Source organism: Xiphias gladius, chromosome 17 (genome assembly GCF_016859285.1).
Source record: "Xiphias gladius isolate SHS-SW01 ecotype Sanya breed wild chromosome 17, ASM1685928v1, whole genome shotgun sequence".
Taxonomy (NCBI): Eukaryota; Metazoa; Chordata; class Actinopteri; order Istiophoriformes; family Xiphiidae; genus Xiphias; species Xiphias gladius.
Genome location: NC_053416.1, coordinates 18,452,915 through 18,471,562, shown reverse-complemented (window position 1 = coordinate 18,471,562; position 18,648 = coordinate 18,452,915). Strand labels below are relative to the sequence as shown.

General features: G+C 41.0%; 2 protein-coding genes across 5 annotated transcripts in view; both read left to right on the top strand.

Annotated features, from left to right (window-relative positions):
* The first annotated feature begins 667 nt into the window (after positions 1-667).
* scn4bb (sodium channel, voltage-gated, type IV, beta b) lies at positions 668-12,265 on the top strand. 2 transcript variants are annotated; one of them, XM_040149757.1, is made up of 6 exons: positions 668-942; positions 1,223-1,528; positions 4,750-4,913; positions 5,012-5,231; positions 7,884-8,013; positions 8,235-12,265. In XM_040149757.1, exons 2-6 carry the CDS (start codon positions 1,444-1,446, stop codon positions 8,329-8,331), a joined length of 696 nt encoding a protein of 231 aa, XP_040005691.1. In that variant the 5' UTR covers positions 668-942; positions 1,223-1,443; the 3' UTR covers positions 8,332-12,265. The 2 variants fall into 2 exon arrangements, with proteins under 2 accessions (XP_040005691.1, XP_040005692.1); XM_040149758.1 differs by having other exon boundaries at positions 1,211-1,528.
* Positions 12,266-15,205: 2,940 nt separating this feature from the next.
* Positions 15,206-18,648, top strand: part of LOC120802646 (Down syndrome cell adhesion molecule-like protein 1 homolog) — a 52,302-nt gene continuing 48,859 nt past the window's right edge. The window contains exon 1 of one of the 3 annotated variants that reach the window (XM_040150686.1): positions 15,206-15,461. In XM_040150686.1, the coding sequence (XP_040006620.1) occupies positions 15,206-15,461 (256 nt within the window). The remainder of the gene's footprint in view (positions 15,462-18,648) is intronic. The other 2 variants (XM_040150687.1, XM_040150689.1) reach the window with 2 other exon arrangements.

Here is an 18,648-nt window from a genome sequence, read left to right as displayed (position 1 = left end):
CAGAGGAATATGAGTCCCGGCATGAGGAGAGAAGAGGAGAGGTGAGTCATAGAAAAACTTAACTCTGTCAATACAAGGATTCCAAGGATAAGTGCAGAAATAAAATAAAAGAAGGGAAAAGCTTTCAAAGTCATATTGCAGTTGAAAAACCTGACATTTTAAATTATGTCAGTAGAAAGGAGAGTAAACACTGTACTGTTTACCCATCCCACTGTAATTCTGTGATGCTGAGTTTTGATATCTTAAAGGTGACGTTATCAGTGAAAGAACCTGTCTACAGTATTTATGAATGGAGCATTTTGATATGGGACTGGGTGTCTGGCCCGGCCCCGGGGCTGCATTACACAACCTCCTCCTCAACCTGCACTGCAGAACTTTTCTCTGATCTTCACAAACACTCTGACAAAAGTGCCTGAGTCTGCATACACGCCCCGAGTCAGGAGATGGGGAGGAGGGTGAGGGAGAGGAGAGGTGGGAGTAGCAGAGAGAGGAGGAGTGAATAGGGGTGATGGAGGAGAGAAAGAGAATAAGAGGAATTTGGAAGCAGGTGAGGGAGGGGAGACAGAGGCATGTGGGAGAGAAGGAGAGAGAGGTGGCATGCAGCCAACGGAGAGGACAGGAAAAAGTTGTGAAATAGCCAGAGGGACGGGCAGGGAGAAGAGTCAGCTACATTGGGGCTCAGCTGGGGAGGAAGGAGAGCAGCGGCTTTTCCTCCTGTCCGCCTGTCTCCCTGCGTAGCTATCTGTCGCTCTGTTTGTCTCCCTTCCTCTCGTCTCTAATTGTCTCTCTTCCTGGCTGGCGCTGCAATGTGGCTGTCTCTGCAGTGAAAGTGCTGGCTGGCAGATTCTCCTTGAGTGAACCCTGACTGTGCGCAGTGAGCGTTTGACGCTCTGCCGTTGTCCTGTTTGCCAGCCTCTGAGTGAGCACCGGCTGCAGAAGCAGGTAGATATGACAAAACTGTACATACCATCAAATTATGTTTCTTCTGTCAGCTTTATCCTGTTTACATTTAGGCAGTTACATGTGCATGCAGGAAACATGCACACGCAGACTTCATCTGTACACAAAGGTAACTTTTTACTGTACTGTTTGTGTTCTTATACTGACTCAATTTACTGTTTTAAGATTTCAGCTGATTAACTTTTTCCTTCTTCCCTTCTCTCTGTTTCTCTGTCTCCCCCTCCTCCTTTGCCCTCTGTCTAACCTACAGTCTCTTCCACAGGAGTGCTGCTGGGGCTGGCAACTAGGCTCACTACACCCAGGACCACTGTAGGTGCAACACTGGGACGTGCCGCGTTTGGGGTCCAGACACCCAGGCAGCAGCTTCCAGACTTAATCCAGTGTACCAGAGAGGCCACGTTGTGCTAAGGGGTATTCTACTAGATATTCTGAGCCTGGGCTGGATCCTGCAACACTATTTGTTCTGGAGCAGATCTGGCTGCCATGGAGGTCCTGTTTGTTGGGGGTGAACCCCTGAGGCTGGGCCTTCTACACACAGCCGTCGGCCTGATCTTCTCTGTGCTGCTTGGTAATTTCTATTTCTATACTGTACGTCACTTCCCTTAGTTTGCTCTGCGGTCATTATGCCACAGCTCACACAACAGTGCCTCTTCATGTCTCTTTTTTGAAAACTTAATATTTGTTGTTTTTCCTGCTCCTTTTTGAAAAACCGAAAGCTTGTGCCCAATATCGGCATGTATTTGTTTTTGTTCTGCAAAGCATGGATGCTGTAGCTTTTCTGACATTGACCTTCATCTGCTCCTGACCTACGTACAGTAGGTTTTAGTTGCATGTGCACTCATTATGTGTGTCTTTACACTAGGTTTTGCGTAGATATTTTTGCTTTGGTGACAGGAGTGGTTGGCTGGGAGAGAATATTGTTATATGCATTTTTTTCCAGGATGTTGTCTTTCATCTCAAGAGCAAAATGTGCTGGTGGTTCTGCTTGGAAAGGAAAGACCATGGAGGTTTCATAAAAAAATTGACAGTTTCTAATAAAGTCTGAGGCCACTAGAGTTAAGAATGCTGTTGTTATCTGGTGTTATCGGTGATCCATATTTGTTTGGATTGGGATTGTAAACCCACAAAAGGAAATGTCAGCAGAATAAAGGGACCCTGTGATGGAAAAGCTGTGTCAGGCACTCCAGGCCCTGCCATTCGAAGCATAATGTGCTGGACCATGAGCGTATCTGCAGTAATAGAGCAGCAGAGTCATTCAGAGCAGTGTCCAGTAAACTACATTTGTTTGCTTTTATTTGAGTCATAAACTTAATGTACAGCGTGAGAGAGACTCAAGAGTACTTTGGCAGTGACTGTACAGTAACAGGAGGCAGACTGGGAATCCGCATGTTATATTGTTGCAGGTAAATTCACATGAAGATATCCTCTTACCATGTGGGTAATGTTGTGCTGGTTATACAGTACAAGGTGTGAATACAGAATACATTAGCCTTAAATAGAGTGTTTCCTTAACCTTTATAAAGAAATGCACAGGAAAAGCATCCCATTGGAATCCAGTTTCAGTCATACCCGTAGCTATTGAGTAAAATACATCTGTCACCTTTTTTCCCACACTGTTCCCATATTCATCACTTCAATACTTACTGGAATTTTCTAAACCTACTTATGGGCATCGGTGCAGTAATAGTTCAGCAAACACGGATTAAAAAGTTAAACCTCCATACGACTATGAACTGTAACATCAGGTGTAGGAACTTTGTATTTCATATTAGCTGGAATTTTTTTGGTAACTTTGACATATTTTTTAAAATGATGTTATGTGCATATATTTATGTATTCATAAAAATGTTGTTCTAAAGTTGACATATGTGGGCTAGAAACTGGAGCACCACTGTTCTACTTTTATCTGAAGCACCAAACTTGCAAGACCAACTTTTATTGCAAACCTAGATAAGAAATTAAACAAAGACACAATATACAGCGGGTTACTGACTTAAGGCAGAATAAAGTTTGTTGGAGACAAAACACAATGAAGACATTCCTGAAAGAAGAATAGATATGATATTATTGTATGTATGATTGTTTTGTTCTTCGACTCTTGTCAGCAGCCTCAGAAATGACAGTGATAGTAACAGGGTACTCTGACGGAAAACAAAGGGGGGAGAGGGGGGATGCTGTTGCTTTCTCGTCACGGTCTCTATTACTGTTTTTGCAAGCTCACTGTACTGCATTGGACCAGCTGAGGAAAACATTGGAGAGAGTGAGTTTGTGGGATAGCAAGAGTGAGATGAGAATGAATCAGTAACATTCCCACATACAGTGTGCCCCTCTTCGCTGTGTTTAGCCGTGTCTGTAATTCTGAGCAACGCTATTCTTATCTGCTGCAATGGTGCTTGTCAGATGCTGACCTTGAGCATGTTATGAGCAAGGCGTAACACAGTGTGCATGAAACAGAGGGCGGAATTTAGACATAGACTTAGACATAGTGCAGTAAATGTTACAGTTGCTCCTGCAACCATTAATCATATCCAGGTGTATGTTTAAAGTGTTACGTTTTCTGGGTATGACGTCTGCATGCTACTACTGTAGTTCTGCACAGCACCTCGTGAGCATGTAGTTTACACCTCACACACTAGATGGAAGCATTAAGCACAAGGTTCTTTTAGAGAGTAAAAAGTGCTCTAGTACAGTCTGTCCTTGACCTGCTGATATTATATACTGTAGATATTTGGTACCTAAGACCATGCCTGATCACAAAACTGAGCAGCAAAATGGGAAGGTGGAATACCTGCTAAATCTAGAAATGATGAGCAAAAAAGGAAAATAAAAAACAATTTAAAAAACATGATAACTTTCCTGACCCATCTTGATGGGTGGAAGTGAGATTTAATCACTGTGGCTTCCTGATGCTGTTTAACTGTGGTCCCTGGTGTACAGTTACAGGTTTCACAAGGAGCAGCAGATTTCATCCCCTCTGATTTACAGTAATGTCACAGCAAGGACTTTGTGGTGTCGCGTTACTCAGGGTTTGACTCGCCAAATGCCAATAACAGACATATGTTATAATGTGTTATTGATATCATGAAAATGAAACTTAAATGGTCAATATATTACCACTCCGTGATCGATCCCCATCAAATTTTCCTATTACATACGATATTAGTGAGTGTGTGAGTTTGCTTGTGTATTTACTTAAAAGGAATATCAAAATTGTCTAAGATGTTTGAATAATCAGGTAATTTAATTCAATTAATAATGCATAACTTTTAACTGTAGATTAGTGAAAAGACAGAACCAAACAGCATGTGCTTTGTGTGCCACATTGCAGAGAAATTCTTGTTGGCAGACCTGCCTGACTGCGTGGTAACCAGTTTATGCAACAGTCTGAAGCTTTTAATTTGGACTTTTTCAAGCACAGATATTGTGTAAAGCTTTTTGAATATCTTAAGAGGAATATTTTGCAGAGGAAAGAACACCAATCAGTTCTCAACCTTTTTTTATATCGTCATATTAAAAAATTAAAGGTTGAGGTTACAGGATTTATTCTTCCATGAGACTGTTTTATTTATCTTTTTGTTGATAGCATGAACAGAAGTAATACATTAAATGTCAGTGAGATGAACAATATCGTTTTGTCATCTATGACTCAGGACACTGAATTTAAGGAACAGTTCGACATTTATGGAACATGCTAACCAGCAGCTTTCACCAGCTGCTGGATAACTGTAAGATGATTCTTCCCCTGCACAGTTTTAACTTCTTGTGTCTTCTATTCCCCTTCAACCTCAGGTGTGTGGTCTGCTCAGGCCCTTGAGATGTCTGTGGGGAAGGTTCCCTTCCTCGAGGCAGTGAATGGCAGCACCGTCATGTTGCCTTGCTCATACTCGAGCTGTATCGGCATCAAGAACCTCTACTTCAACTGGCAGTTCAATGAAAATGGCAGCGTGGTAAAGGTAAGACCCGTTTCTCTGAGAGAAAAATTTTATGTCCAGGTTTTGGTAACTTCTAAGTGGTAGTTGGATGGTGATTGACAGCTTGCTGTTTCTCTCAGGTCTGTGAGTCGGTGATAGCATCAGAGGAGGTGGAGCCAAAAGTGAGTATATACCGAGACCGGGTGGAGTTTGTGGGGAAAAACCATCACAACAACATCTCCATCTTGCTGTGGAACATCACGTTCGAGGACGGAGGCCAGTACACTTGTTTTGGACGCAACCCAAAAGAGAAGGACAAAAACCACAGTGCCATCTTCAACCTCATTGTGGTGGATGAGTGTGAGTGGTCAAAGTCTATTCTGGTAATGTGTGCTGATATATGTGAGTGTGTAGTCTAATTTATTTTCCTCTCATTATGCATATAAAGTAAATTGGGGTATCAGCTGTACAGTAGCAAAGCGCAAAGCTATTTGGTAGGTGAGTATTCTTGTTAGTTATTTAATTATAAATAGAGTAGACATCATTTTAAAACTTAAACCTGTCCATTATTTATCTGCCTACCTTTCTGCCCCCTTCAGCAACCACAATGAGCCCAATTATGTGGAAAACTGCCCAATCTGACAACACATCTCTATAGATACAGCATTACCAGCCTAACTATACACCAATCAGTAGCAACATTAAAACCACCTGCCTAATATAATGTAGGTCCCCCTCGTGCCGCCAAAACAGGTCTGACCCATTGAGGCATGGACTCCACAAGACCTCTGAATGTGTCCTGTGGTATCTGGCAGCAAGATGTTAACATCAGATCCTTTAAGTCTCACAAGTTGTGAGGTGAGGAACCCATGGACCGAACTTGTTTTTCCAGTACATCCCACAGTTGCACATCGGATTGAGATCTGGGGAATTTAGAGGCCAAGTAAACGCTTTGAACTCTTTGTCCTATTCCTCAAACCATTCCTGAAATTTTTTTCCCAAATTATCTGGGTGTGACGTCTGCATGCTACTACTGTAGTTCTGCACAGCCCCTCGTGAGCATGTAGTTTACACCTCACACACTAGATGCAAGCATTAAGCACAAGGTGCTTTTATAGAGTAAAATGTAGTCTAGTACAGTCTGTCCTTGACCAGCTGATATTATATACTGTAATTACATGTCAGTACCACCTACCGAAACATTGTTACAAGTACACCCCAAGTAACATCCACATGAATGCCAGGCCCAAGGTTTCCCCAGCAGAACATTGCCCAGAGCATCACTCTGCCTCCGCCGGTTTGCCTTCTTCCCTTCATCCTGCTGCCGTCTCTTCTCCAGGAAAACGATGCACATGCAACCGGCCGTCCACATGAACGAGATTCATCAGACCAGGCTACCTTCTTCCATTGCTTCATGGTCCAGTTCTGACGCTCTCGTGCCAATTGTAGGCGCTTTCGGCGGTCAGGGCTGGGTGCCCATGCTGAAAGGGGTCAACATGGGCACTCTGACCAGTCTGCGGCTGCGCAGCCCTATACGCAGGAAGCTGCGATGAACTGATTGTTCTGACAGCTTTCTATCATAGCCAGCATTGAGGTTTTCATCAGTTTGTGCTGCATGGCTCTGATTTGAGATTGGACCACACAGGCCAGCCTTCACTCCCCCCTGGCATCAATGAGCCTAGGGTGCCCATCATCCTTTTGCAAGTTCACTGGTCCTTCCTTGGACCACTTTTGGTAGGTGCTGACCGTAGCAAACCAGGAAAACCCCATTAGACCTGATGTTTTGGAGATGCTCTGACCCAGTTGTCTAACAATCACAATTTGGCCCTCAAAGTCGCTCAGATCCTTAGGCCTGCCCATTTTTCCTGCTTCCCACACATCAACTTCAAGAACCGACTGTTCACCTGCTGCCTAATTTATCCCACGCCTTGACATTTACCACTGTAACAAGATAATGAATGTTATTCACTTCCCCTGTCAGTCATTTTAATGTTCTGGTTGATTGGTGTATACCCTGGCATGCTGTATATTGGTTAACTGCAAATGTAAGACAACTCCTTGGTGCTCGCTAAATGCCCCCCTAAAATGCATACTGAATTGAAAATAAACTGGAACACACATTCATTTAAATGTTGAAGATAAAAGAAATCATGGTGAGCTCAGGAAAATGCTAATTTTCTTTGTGCATTTTTTCATTTATTCAGTTTTTTTTTTTTATAAGTCACACACACACACACACACACACACACACACACACACACACACACACACACACACACACACACACACACACACACACACACACACACACACAGATACAGACAGGTGCAAATGCTGCTGGTTGATCAGTCTAGGAGAGCTGGTAATCCTTCTTTCTTACTAAACTAAGCATTTTTTAGGTTTTAAGCAAAAGGTAGTTATAATTATGCATTTTTTGTTCATTACTTAAAACTGACTTAGCACTGTTTTAACGAAAAGGAATTTAAAAAAAATAATAAAAATGTATAATAGCCATCTTGCGACCACATTAATCCTTAATTAGTCTCTCCTCAAATTGGCACAGCATCTGCTGTTGGAAACTTTAGAGAAATGAGCAAAAATAATCCACCACCTACCCTGTCTGCATTTTTCTCAGAGCATTTCATTTACTAACAGCTGACAGGGTATAAAAAAAATGTACCAAATATAAATAAAATGCTTCTGGGAAAGTGCTGACAGTAGCTTTAAAGGTCTAAATGAACCAAAGGTCATGGGAGATGAGTTCCTAATCGTTCTGTGTATATTTTACACCCACGTTTTTGTGTATCAGGCATTAGGAGAAAGCTGCAGCTCTAATCGCACGTGGATTTACCAACTTGTCTCAAATTGAAAGGCATTAGGCACAATAGGCAGCCAGAGCTCCCTCACTGCATAGCAAAGTGGTGTATAAAAGTTCATTTTAAAATAAAGTCTTTGCATATATGTAGATTTTTTTCCATTCTCATTCCTCTGGCCTTTCATTAATGTTTGCAGTGAGGGTGGTGGACAACACGCTGACTATCATCATAGCCTCAGCTGTAGGCGGAGCCATTGCATTGTTGATGGGCTTCATGTTGCTCAAGAACTTCACTCTCTTTGTTCTTTCCAAGCTTGAGGAGAAAAAGTGAGTTTTCACATCCACTTGGGTATTTATCCGCGATGCAACCATTTCACACTGTTTCATCAGAGTTCATTGTTGGGGCTTGGCGGTATGTTCGGATAGCTCAGATACTGTACGTGCTGAAGTAATTTTTAAATAATGCAAGCTTGAAACATTTCTTTGAGCTGCTGTAAATTTACAGGTCTAACTTTGTCTTCTTGTCTTTTCCTCCCACCCCAATGCAGTAAGGAGTGCCTTGTAACTTCATCAGGGATCGACAACACAGAAAATGGCCTCTCAGGATCCAAAGCTGACTCAAAACCAACACCAAAAAAGAAATAAGAAGGTGCATGTATATATACAACCACAGGAGTGCTCATGTTTATATACATTCTTTGCATATATTTGTATATGCACATGTGTTTGGACACATGCAAATTCATTTCTGTTGAAGTTGGAATCTTAAAAACTGGCTGTGGGTATATATTCATGTGCACACAATACTGCCACATGTGCACAGAACAGTAAGTGTGCAGATGATATACAACTAAAGGATGTGCAAATCGTGAGTGCACACATAATTATTTAAACGTCCACATAATTTAATAATTTACATCCAAAGGGTAATTGCACCTACCAGGGACACTGCAGCTTGACTTTTTTAGGACTAATGTCCTATCTTATATACATTTGCATCTCTCCTATTTAAATGTGTCCTGCTGGCACACAGAGCAGGAAGATCAAATCAAAAGAAGCCCATACCTTTGTCTAAATGGAAAATATTATTCCCAAGTCATTTCCGCTTTGACTGTGGGACTGACAATTCATTATACCGTAGACTTACAGTAGACAGTGGAAGAACACTCACCGCTCTGGCAATAACGGTGAAGGAGGTGCAACCTTAAAGATAGTAATACAGGAGGAAGGAGGAAGTCAGCTATTTAACTATCTACAGTTTACAACAGTCCACTTGTTGTTAGGACCCATGAGGTTTAACGTAACCGTTTGACTCCCAAGTGTTTCCGCAGGCTCTGTATACACAAGTAGATTTGTTGATTTACTGATGGATATTTGGTTGTTTTAATCATTACCACCAGCAAAGTCATCATCTGGTACATCCCTGCCAAGCAGTTACACAAAGTGATTGTTAACCTGTCCTTCAACATCATTTTCTCTGGTTTTGTGTTTGTAATTTGAGCATTAGATATCACTTCAAGCACACCATGGGTACCTGATTTAAAAGGCTGTGTAGACACAGGGGGGCCCCTTATTTTACTGGTAATGGTCTTACGTGTTTACCGTGGTTATGTAGTGAGTTTAAGCTTAGTGAAGGCATGCTTGTTTATAATCAGTAAGATACATATCTCTGGTAGATGGTTTCCTTCTGAACTCATTAGATTAAAACCAAATTATGTGCACATTTTATTGGATTATGAGGATGTTTTATTTTATGTGCACAGTTATGATATTGTGTGGGTTGAATGAAAAACAGTTGTATGTCATTGCACAGTTGCGCAATGTTTAAAGTACTTTGTTGCCATGATATATCAATTGTCTGTAGCCACAGCCAGAGAACACTGAAGAAATAATTTTTGACAGTTTTTCACCAAAATCAAAACAAATGAACAGTTCTTTGTTTAAGTGCTTGAAATAGGGAATAATACAATGGGCTGAATCCTTCTTTCACTAACAACAAATTCACAGTAGCCCTTCAATATAATGGTGAACTTAATCAAAATCAGTGCTTGATTTTGAAATGACAGTGATGTCCTATCATTTCACGCAGTTCTATCTGACAGATCTACTGATCCATTTGTTTCTACTTTCCACAAAACACCCAGTATATTATCTGATTTATTCAAAAGGGTGATTTTAGACTTACTAGCACAAAGGCTACATTGACAAAAAAATTGTAGGTTTCATCCCAGTTCTTCATCTTTTACCCTCTCCTTGCTTGATATAAACACAGGTGCCTGTTAGTGCTTCTCTGCTCCTCTGTCAGCGAGGACAACTACATATTGCAAAACAGTTTATAAAACTCAGCAGACGGTAATAATACAACAAGCTTCTGAACTACAATGATAGACAATCCCTTAAAACAACCCCCCCCTTCACTCTCTAGAAAAACGAATGACCCCTGATAACGATGCTGCTGCTTTTAAGACAAATAACCAATGCATTTTAAGCATGTGCAACATGGGGCAGATTTTAGACACAGTGCTTGAAAACAGACATGCATACTTTTTGGAAAATCATGTTCTAATATATTAACACTGGTAGCATCAGCGCTGAGGTTAACTGTAAATCCCATTTTATGCCATGCTACTTTCATTGTGCTAACCCTGGCTAAGGCTAAGCACTATTTGGTGATGTGGACCTGGACTCTGTATGCCCGGATCAGGCTCTACATATTCCCTTTGCTTAGTATGTGCCTCTTCATGGAAATGGCTTGTTTTTCCTAAAGACTGAAAAAGGTCCATTTGATCAGTGTTTTACTCTTTACAATAAATAATTTTTACCTGCTGCACTGCAGCGGGAAAGATAAACCTGGTTGCCCTTTCCATGCATACAGTAATTGATCCATAAATTCATGGTTTAAATTATTATGGGCTCAGGTCTCAGATAGGCTGAGTAGGGGGGCTGCAGTTCAAGAATAAACCCTGTTCAAGCAGGAAACGGATAAGCAGGGGAAGTGATGCTCTCAGTGCAGCCACTGACTGCGTCAAACAGGGATGATTCCTACTGAGCATCACATCAGGAGATGAATGTATCTGCATCAAACTCAAACAGTGAAATATAATTTTAAGCTGCATTTACAATATACATCGGTTGCACATTCAAGACACTGAATGTCTGGCTTTAAAAAGAAATACCTCTGGAGAGTGGGACAGGTGTGTGGGTAAACACTTTGTCAGGTCAGATATAAATGTACCTCCCCAGTCGCAACAAGTGTTAAAAGAGCGTACTGTACAGTGAAGTGGGAATTTCTGTTGGTTTTCTGAAACTCTCTGTTATGTCAGTAATAATGTGCCTCCAGTCTTTAATCGGTGGCGTGAAGCAATATATTATAAAGTGTCGGGCACTTTAAGAAGTTGTATATTTTTGTGTATGTATAATCCAAATCAGTGTTGGTTTGTCACATTGTTCATCATAATGAGACGAAAGGAAACCAAACAGCACACATGAGGAAAGAGGCAGGAGCCTCGATTCTTTAGGGTGCCATGAAATGGTATTGTTTGCTACTCACCGTGATGTTGAACATGTTGAATTAGAGGGCGAGGAATCCATCAATTTCCAGTCTTTATGCTAAGCTAACCGTCTCCTGGCTGTAGCTTTGTATTTACCATACAGACTTGAGAGCATTATTAATCCTCAGCAAGAAAGCAAATAAATGTATTATTCTCTCAAGAATAAACCAGTGGATCATGAAAAAAAGGACTGATTTGATAGGACTGGCAGAAAAGCATAAGTGCTGAAACATTTTTAATGACCTCATCATCCCATTTATTTTGGGATCTTTTAGAAGATAGAAGATGTGAAGAAGATATTGCAGGTACGCAAGGTGCGAGAAATATTATGGGTACTGTACATTTGTCATATGTGTGTTGTTTGGCTTTCAAGAGAAAATCCACCCTCGAGCAGGACTATGAATTGCATTATTGAGAAATCTGATATTAACCTTTAGGCTGTCGTTGTGACTTTGGAACCATGAGGACATATTTTCGTGGGATCATAAAATTAAATGGTATAATTGCAAAATTAAAAATTAAGTCATCTATTTTAACTGTAGAAGAGTGGGTTTTCTCTGACTAATCTCTGCCAGTTGCTGTCTAATTAGACTCGGTTAAACAAAAAAGGGATTTGTTTGAATTACCGTCTTGCTGAATCAATGAGTTGAGAAAAAAAAACTTTTGGTGGGTGTTGAGATTGTGTCAGTGAGGGCATTATGAGGACAAGCAACTCTATGCAAATTACAACAGAAGTGAATCCTTTGACAATTTGTCACACTGCACCTTTGAGTTACTGTGACAGTTCCGTAAGCAATATGCAACAATAGGAGATGTCCTGGATCAGGGAGTTGTGATGATGAGATGCAGGATGAATGGGGAGCATCCAGAAAGGAGCACCGACTGGACTGGAGCCCCTGTACTCAATCAGATCCTGCAGAGCATGTAGACTCACAAAGTCATACTCCGCTGCTGCTCTCTGCACACAAATAAACAGCTCTAATGCTCTGGCTCAGCCTCAAATGATGTCTCCATTTCCACCCTCTCATCCGTGCATATCAGCTCTTGATCTCTTTACTATAGAAACATGAAATCTAATAAAGTTTTGAATAAAATCTGTCATGTCTTGCTGATTGTATCTGACGGAGTGCATCACTAGATTTTTGACACCACTGCCTCCTGTGACAGATCATTACAAAGGTACACTTGTGCACTTAAAAACGGAGATGAAAAATGTCCACTTTAAAGAGGCACTCTGGTGATTTTTACACACAGAAGATCAGTTTTCTAGTCGTGTTAAGTACTACTCAGACTGTGAAAGCAGTTGTATGACGTCTTCCGTGGCTTTAAAGGAGTTGCCCCCCTGATGGTGTCATCAGGGTTATCTTAGCTTGAGCTTAACGTCTACAATCTCCAAATGGAAGGCCTGCATAACAATCCACATGGCGTCTGAAAGATATGGGTATTTTTAGGCAGGAATGGTCTAATGAAATAAGCTGGCAAGTTGCATAATAGGACGTGCAGTATTTTTTTGGAGCTTGACCCATACCAGGGACTAAAAGTCAGGATATCTAAACCTCTGCTGTGCCATTTTTCATCAGTCTTTTATAAATCTGTCTCTAGAAAGTCCCCTAACTTTATGGAAGTGTAAAACTAGCACTGGAGTATCCCTTTAGAGTTAGAACCCGTAAGATTTCATGAATTTAAACCCTGTTGTTTTTTTATGTAATGATTGACATTTTTTGTCCAATAGCCATTCAGTGTATTTACATTCTGTAATTACCTTTCTATATTGTAGTTTTAGCTGTCTGTGGCAGAGCCATTCCTTGTCTGCTGCATTAAGCCTCACTTACTGTCTCTACATTAACCACAGGTGTCACCAAGTCTACCAGGACCATCTACCATCATTCATGCTCTGCCCTTAAATAAACAAAATTACTATTGTAAGTGATCTTATTTTCATTTTCTTTCCATGAACCAACATCCAATATCACACTCCACCTCTCTATTTGAGGGGGGGGGGCTGAGGGACTGCTCAGATGTCTGTGATCATATTATTAGTTGGAATTTTATATTGTTGTGTTCCTGCAGGTAAAAGTGTAGGGATTTGGCAAAAACTAATGCACAAAAATAAAAGCTGGCTCTTTTTGAGGTTTATATTGTTTAATCTTGTATGGATGTTGCATCAATCAAATATGTGTAAACTTAATAATAATAAATTGCATAAAAAGGAAATCTTTAGATTTAAATTTTGAGCATTATTATGTCATTGTTTTTATTATGAATGCAGTTACTTCACATAAGACATTGTGCCAAGGCAAAGCTATCTTCAGGGAGGTTTTCTTAGATAATCTGCTGTAGCTGCTTTAAAACATTACAACTACGAATTGCCACCTAATAAACGTAATCATATCTATATCTACAAGGTCATATAACAGTAAAACATTGTGCATAAATGTGCAAATATGGGCCCACTTGCATGTCTGTTGTAAGTCTATCCAGCAGATGTCAGCAGTGACCTGCACGTGGAGTCAGAAGTTGAGCCTCAGGTCAGACCAGATCGCAGCAGACAGTACAGTGAGAGGAGGAGATGAGCTGCTGCCGAGCTTCTCTTGAAGTTGGTAAAGTTCAAGGGCAGGCCAGAGTGTCAAGGGGTGACCTCTGACCCCTGAATATCATATAGGGGCTACAGACTTCTGTTCTTAAATGTGAGTAGGATGAGAAACTTTTACTCCCATAAGATTCTGAGCATTGTTTGTCTTATGAACAGGTTAAATATAAAAGGATGAATATAAAGGGAATCTTAAATAGTTTCACAGTTTCATCCGTGGTTAATGAATCATAGGCATACCAATAAGACACACAACTCCAGTGTTAATTGAATTCTTTGTTAGCAAACCTCCCAGGGCCTGTTGTGTAACGTGTTAATATGTCTGAGGCATATGAATGAAATACATAATAAAATGTTGATACAACTTAAAGCTATACATAATAATAATAATAATAATAATAATAATAATACTAATACTACTACTAATAATAATAATAATAATACGTTTTAATGAAGAGACAGCAGTGGCAGAGACATCCCAAAGCATTTTCTACTTTTGCTGTCAGTTCTCTGTAAAGTAAATTTCTCAATCAGCCAACTTTTCGCACAAAATTTCACTAAATGAATTTGAATGCTTCCTCACAATTTAACCCCCCCCCCCCTTTTTTTTTTTTTAAATCATGGTTTTGTTTTACTGGTCTTTCAATGACCGGGGTTCGTTCAGGGCAGCTGGATCTAGAGCGGGCTGCTGCAGAAGAGGATCACTTTTCAGATCCACCACTGGCATCCACAGTGACTTTAAATATTCCATGAACTGGGAGTGCCCTGCAACTTCCCGTCCTCCGCTAATTTATGTTTATGCAGTGGAGCTTTTCACATCAGGCGCAACAGAGAGCTCCGCGAAATGGGAAGCTGGCGGCAGGGAAAGTTGGTGGTTTTCGTTCAAGAAGTCACCGATACCTTTTATTGGTTGGGTTAACCTGCTGTGTTTTTATTTTTTTTTTTACCTGCTGTGTGGAAGTGTCATGCCCCACACGCCCGCTACTCTCCTCCTCTCTATCTGCAGTGCATGTCTGTGCGCAAATGTCTACGTACGTTTCGTGGCTCCGAAAGACAAAGGCAACAGTTACTACTCTGTAGCGTAGCTCCACGTCCCCGTCTTTAAAGCCCAAACTCAGAGGAAATATTAACAATTTTCTGCAGTCTGCGCGGCTTTCCTAGATCCATTTTGCGCAAAGAAACGCGGTCATCAGGGGCGCACAGGTGGGTGCGCTCTCCAAGGTGCCAACGGATCTGTCTGCGCAGCTCTGCCGCTCACACAACCTGGCACTTTGGATACAACTGGACCAAAATCCACTGTTCAACTCAAATCAACCCTCGACTTTGCTGTGACCCGTCGTTCCGCGGTGTCTGATTAGTGTGGGGAGGATGGATTTGTATGCACGGTAGTCTTGAGAGGAGAGGAGGGGACATGGGCGGGGCTGAGGCGCCTCTCATTTCCCCTCCATGCTTAGCGGGGCAGCAGGGCTGGAGAGACCTCCGGGGAGCACAGTCGCCAGTCCAGCACGGAGACCCGCCTGGCCAAAAAACCGCGCCTCACACTTGCCAGGATTGCCAGATATTCCTGAAAAATATACCTGCTATTTATGGCATGTGGCTTGTAACTTTACTCCTGCTGTACTCTCTCCAAGAAGGTAAGAGAAAATGAAAAGCCTGGAGAATGGCACCTCCTGTACACTGAGTGCTTTTAAGTTGATTGAAAAGTGATGATCGAAATTATTATTGATTTGTAGCTTTGAATGATATGCGTTTCTTGTGCTTTGCTGTATCATTGGACACCTTGTGATGAGGAATTGGTTGAAATTCATTCTTTAAATAAAAAATGTATAAACCTGCTGCGGCTGAACAGGTAGAGAGATGTTGTGAAAGGTGTCAAGTTATTATTATTTTTTTGTTTTGTTTTTTTTTTTTTTGGCTACCTGAGTGTTTGAGGGTTTTATGCAGTGACCCTTGATGCCTCGGATGGTGCTGATAGCACGGATTGTTTTCGCATTACCAACTCCAGTTATGAATATGTAAAATGGCTGAATAGGGAGCGTGAGGTGCAAATGCAGAGGGAGGGTGAGAGACAAATGAAAACATGTGTCGGACTTCAATGATATCAATCGATTACCAATTTTAGAACAAATTCACTCAAAATATTGCACCCCTGTAAAGTTTTGCTCGTGATGTTTGGTATCTCGATGCTCTCATTGTGTAGCCTTTGCTAATTGCAGCTGTTTTGATGGACTGTAGCCTATTTGGCACAAGCGCTCCTTTCCAGAGAGATGCTCCTATGTTTTTAGGATGAGATTTTAAGGGTTTTTAATTCTTGTTCTGTGTAATGACAAATTGCTGCCATTTTAAATTAGATTACGAATAAAAGACACCCCCCCCTCACAACGGCCTTATTAGTTTAATAGGTCTACACCCACATAAAGGCCATAATTAGTGCACTGAGATTCTGCTCCTAATTTAAATCATTTGGTCAATGTTCTTTATAAATGTAAAAGGTGGTGTATTTGTTTAAATGGATTCCTTTTTCTTTCTTGTTCAGTATATGCAGCAAATCCCTGACCCTATTGCAAAGTTGATCTTCTGCTGTTACAGTGCATTATAATAATCCTGAACAAATCTGCGTCGAAAATAACAAAAAATTCAACACTACCTCCACACGAGAGCATCGCCCAGGCCTTTGTGTAAGCCTGCCCGTTTGGAGCCGTGTTTACATATTGTTTAAGTCTTCATTAGCACAGGCCCTGAGAAGGTGCGAATTTATCAGTCGAAAAGTCTGGAATATGGTGAATTGGCTTGAGGGCGGAGTATGGCTGTTCTCCATGCAAACGAGCTAAAACAGGCCATTAACCTCGGTCCATTTGCCATTTTAAGTGCAGGCCTTTTCTAACATTGGATAAGCCCTTTTTTTTCTTTCTTTAAAAAATCAGTTAGCAACTAGCTATATGCGTGCTGCCGGTGTTTGTTGTCCATGTTGTGTTTCACGCAACTCTCTTAAATTCGCTGCATTTGTGGGGACGTTTGCTGTAGGTTTAGAGCAAGAATTCAGGATGGGATTTCAGCGCCTCTCTGGGTTCTGCGGAATCCAATGAAGATGCGCAAATTTATTTCAACAAATGAGAAACTCCAGGGGCGTGGGTCCACATTATAGGCTTTGCCCGGTCATGTTCCTCACTAATAGCGCACCTGGACCCCGCGGACGTGTGCGCCAGCGCGTGCTTCACGGCTCGCGTTTGTGTGTGTGTGTGTGTGTGTGTGTGTGTGTGTGTGTGTGTTGGTGGGCGCGCGGCCGAGGGGACACCCCTCTCGGCTTTTTGTTGTTGGCTGTTGGACAAAACTGGTAGTTCACTCGTTTATTTATTCTCAAGATTCTTTAAAGGAAAAAAAAAAAAAACTCATTGTACATAATTTCTACACGAACTATCTTTAAAAAAAAAAGATGTTAAATTATGTCAGAGACACTGAGGTTTAGATGGGAGTCATTGTGGTAATTCACGGATCTGTTAACAAATAGAGCAAAATGCCTACAATCTTCTTTCAGTAAATTTAAATACAATACACGATTAAAGGAGGATTTTATTGTGATTTTTTTATTGGTGATTGGAAATCAAAAACTCGTGTTTTTCTTCCAGCTATCATTTGAAATCAAATCCACTGCAATTGTGGATTAATTAGCAGTGGATAAAATCGAGTTGAATATATTCAGGCCTGCTGTGGGCCTATTTGGAACTTTAAATTTAGCCTCTAATTAATGAAACGAAATTATAAAAAATGATTTGTGTAACATTCAAACGATATAAGTTGAATTTTACAATCGAGGTGTGTACAGCAATAAGGTGACCCCTCACCCTTGCACACTCGACACTGCTCAGCCCCTGCAAACAGAAATATGCAAACCCCCCCCCCCCCCCTTTCCCTCTCCAGTCCAATTCCCTGTGCTGCCTTTGCAAGGCTGCACAATTAAAGCTGCAATCTGAGCTATAGGCACAACTCAATGACAGAGCTGTGTGGTCCACAGGGGCGCCAATCATTACTCAGGCAGGGCACTGGCCTCCATTTTTTAAACTTGGCATTATTTAATTTTTATATCTAAGAATGCAAAAACAGCCATTTTAAGGAGGGTTAAAGCGGAAATAACAAGCTCATAGTGTGATGTTGTTTGTAAGTTGGTCCTTTGAGGGGCTCGGATATATGATTGTGATTCTTGTTATTTGAGATATGGAGACAAAAATTTTAAAATGTCTTGACTGACTGTTGCCGGCCATTTTTAAAAATAAAAGATATCAAGGTCTGACGATTGATGTACTATTAGCTCTATCGACCGGCAGTTAAATATGATTTAACAACACAAATGTCAGCTCACTTTCACAAATTAGCAAAGAAAAAATACCTGCACACAAATTTTGATCAATATTGCTGTCAAATGGTGGGTAAAGTATGCTGGTCTAAGACTGTCAGCATGGAAATGGAGCTCATTGCACATCCCAGCTTACCAATAGGATGTCACAGCTCCGTTACTGGCATCCCTACTCTCCCATTCGTCTTTAAATCTATCATAAATCCCAATGAGATTTTGAATAAGAACTAATTATTAAAAAAAAAAAAACAACAGCAGCAAAAAAAGATGCAAATGAACACCTTTGACTGTAAGAAATTAATTTTTTGTGGCAAGAACTCTGTGTAACACTACAGTGATGCTAAATTGAGCCAGACCTCCTCCAAATTTTATTGGATGCTGGAGCTGCACATTTTCGGAGGGAGGGTGCATTCAGCAAATGTCAAATCTCTGAAGCAAGTACTTATTTTTGTTGGATCTTTCTCTCTCTC

Coding starts and splice junctions, on each gene's coding strand:
- scn4bb (XM_040149757.1), top strand. CDS start 1,444: ATGGAGGTCCTGTTTGTTGGGGGTGAACCCCTGAGGCTGGGCCTTCTA. Junction 1,529..4,749: donor GATCTTCTCTGTGCTGCTTG/GTAATTTCTATT, acceptor CTTCAACCTCAG/GTGTGTGGTCTGCTCAGGCC. Junction 8,014..8,234: donor TCCAAGCTTGAGGAGAAAAA/GTGAGTTTTCAC, acceptor ACCCCAATGCAG/TAAGGAGTGCCTTGTAACTT.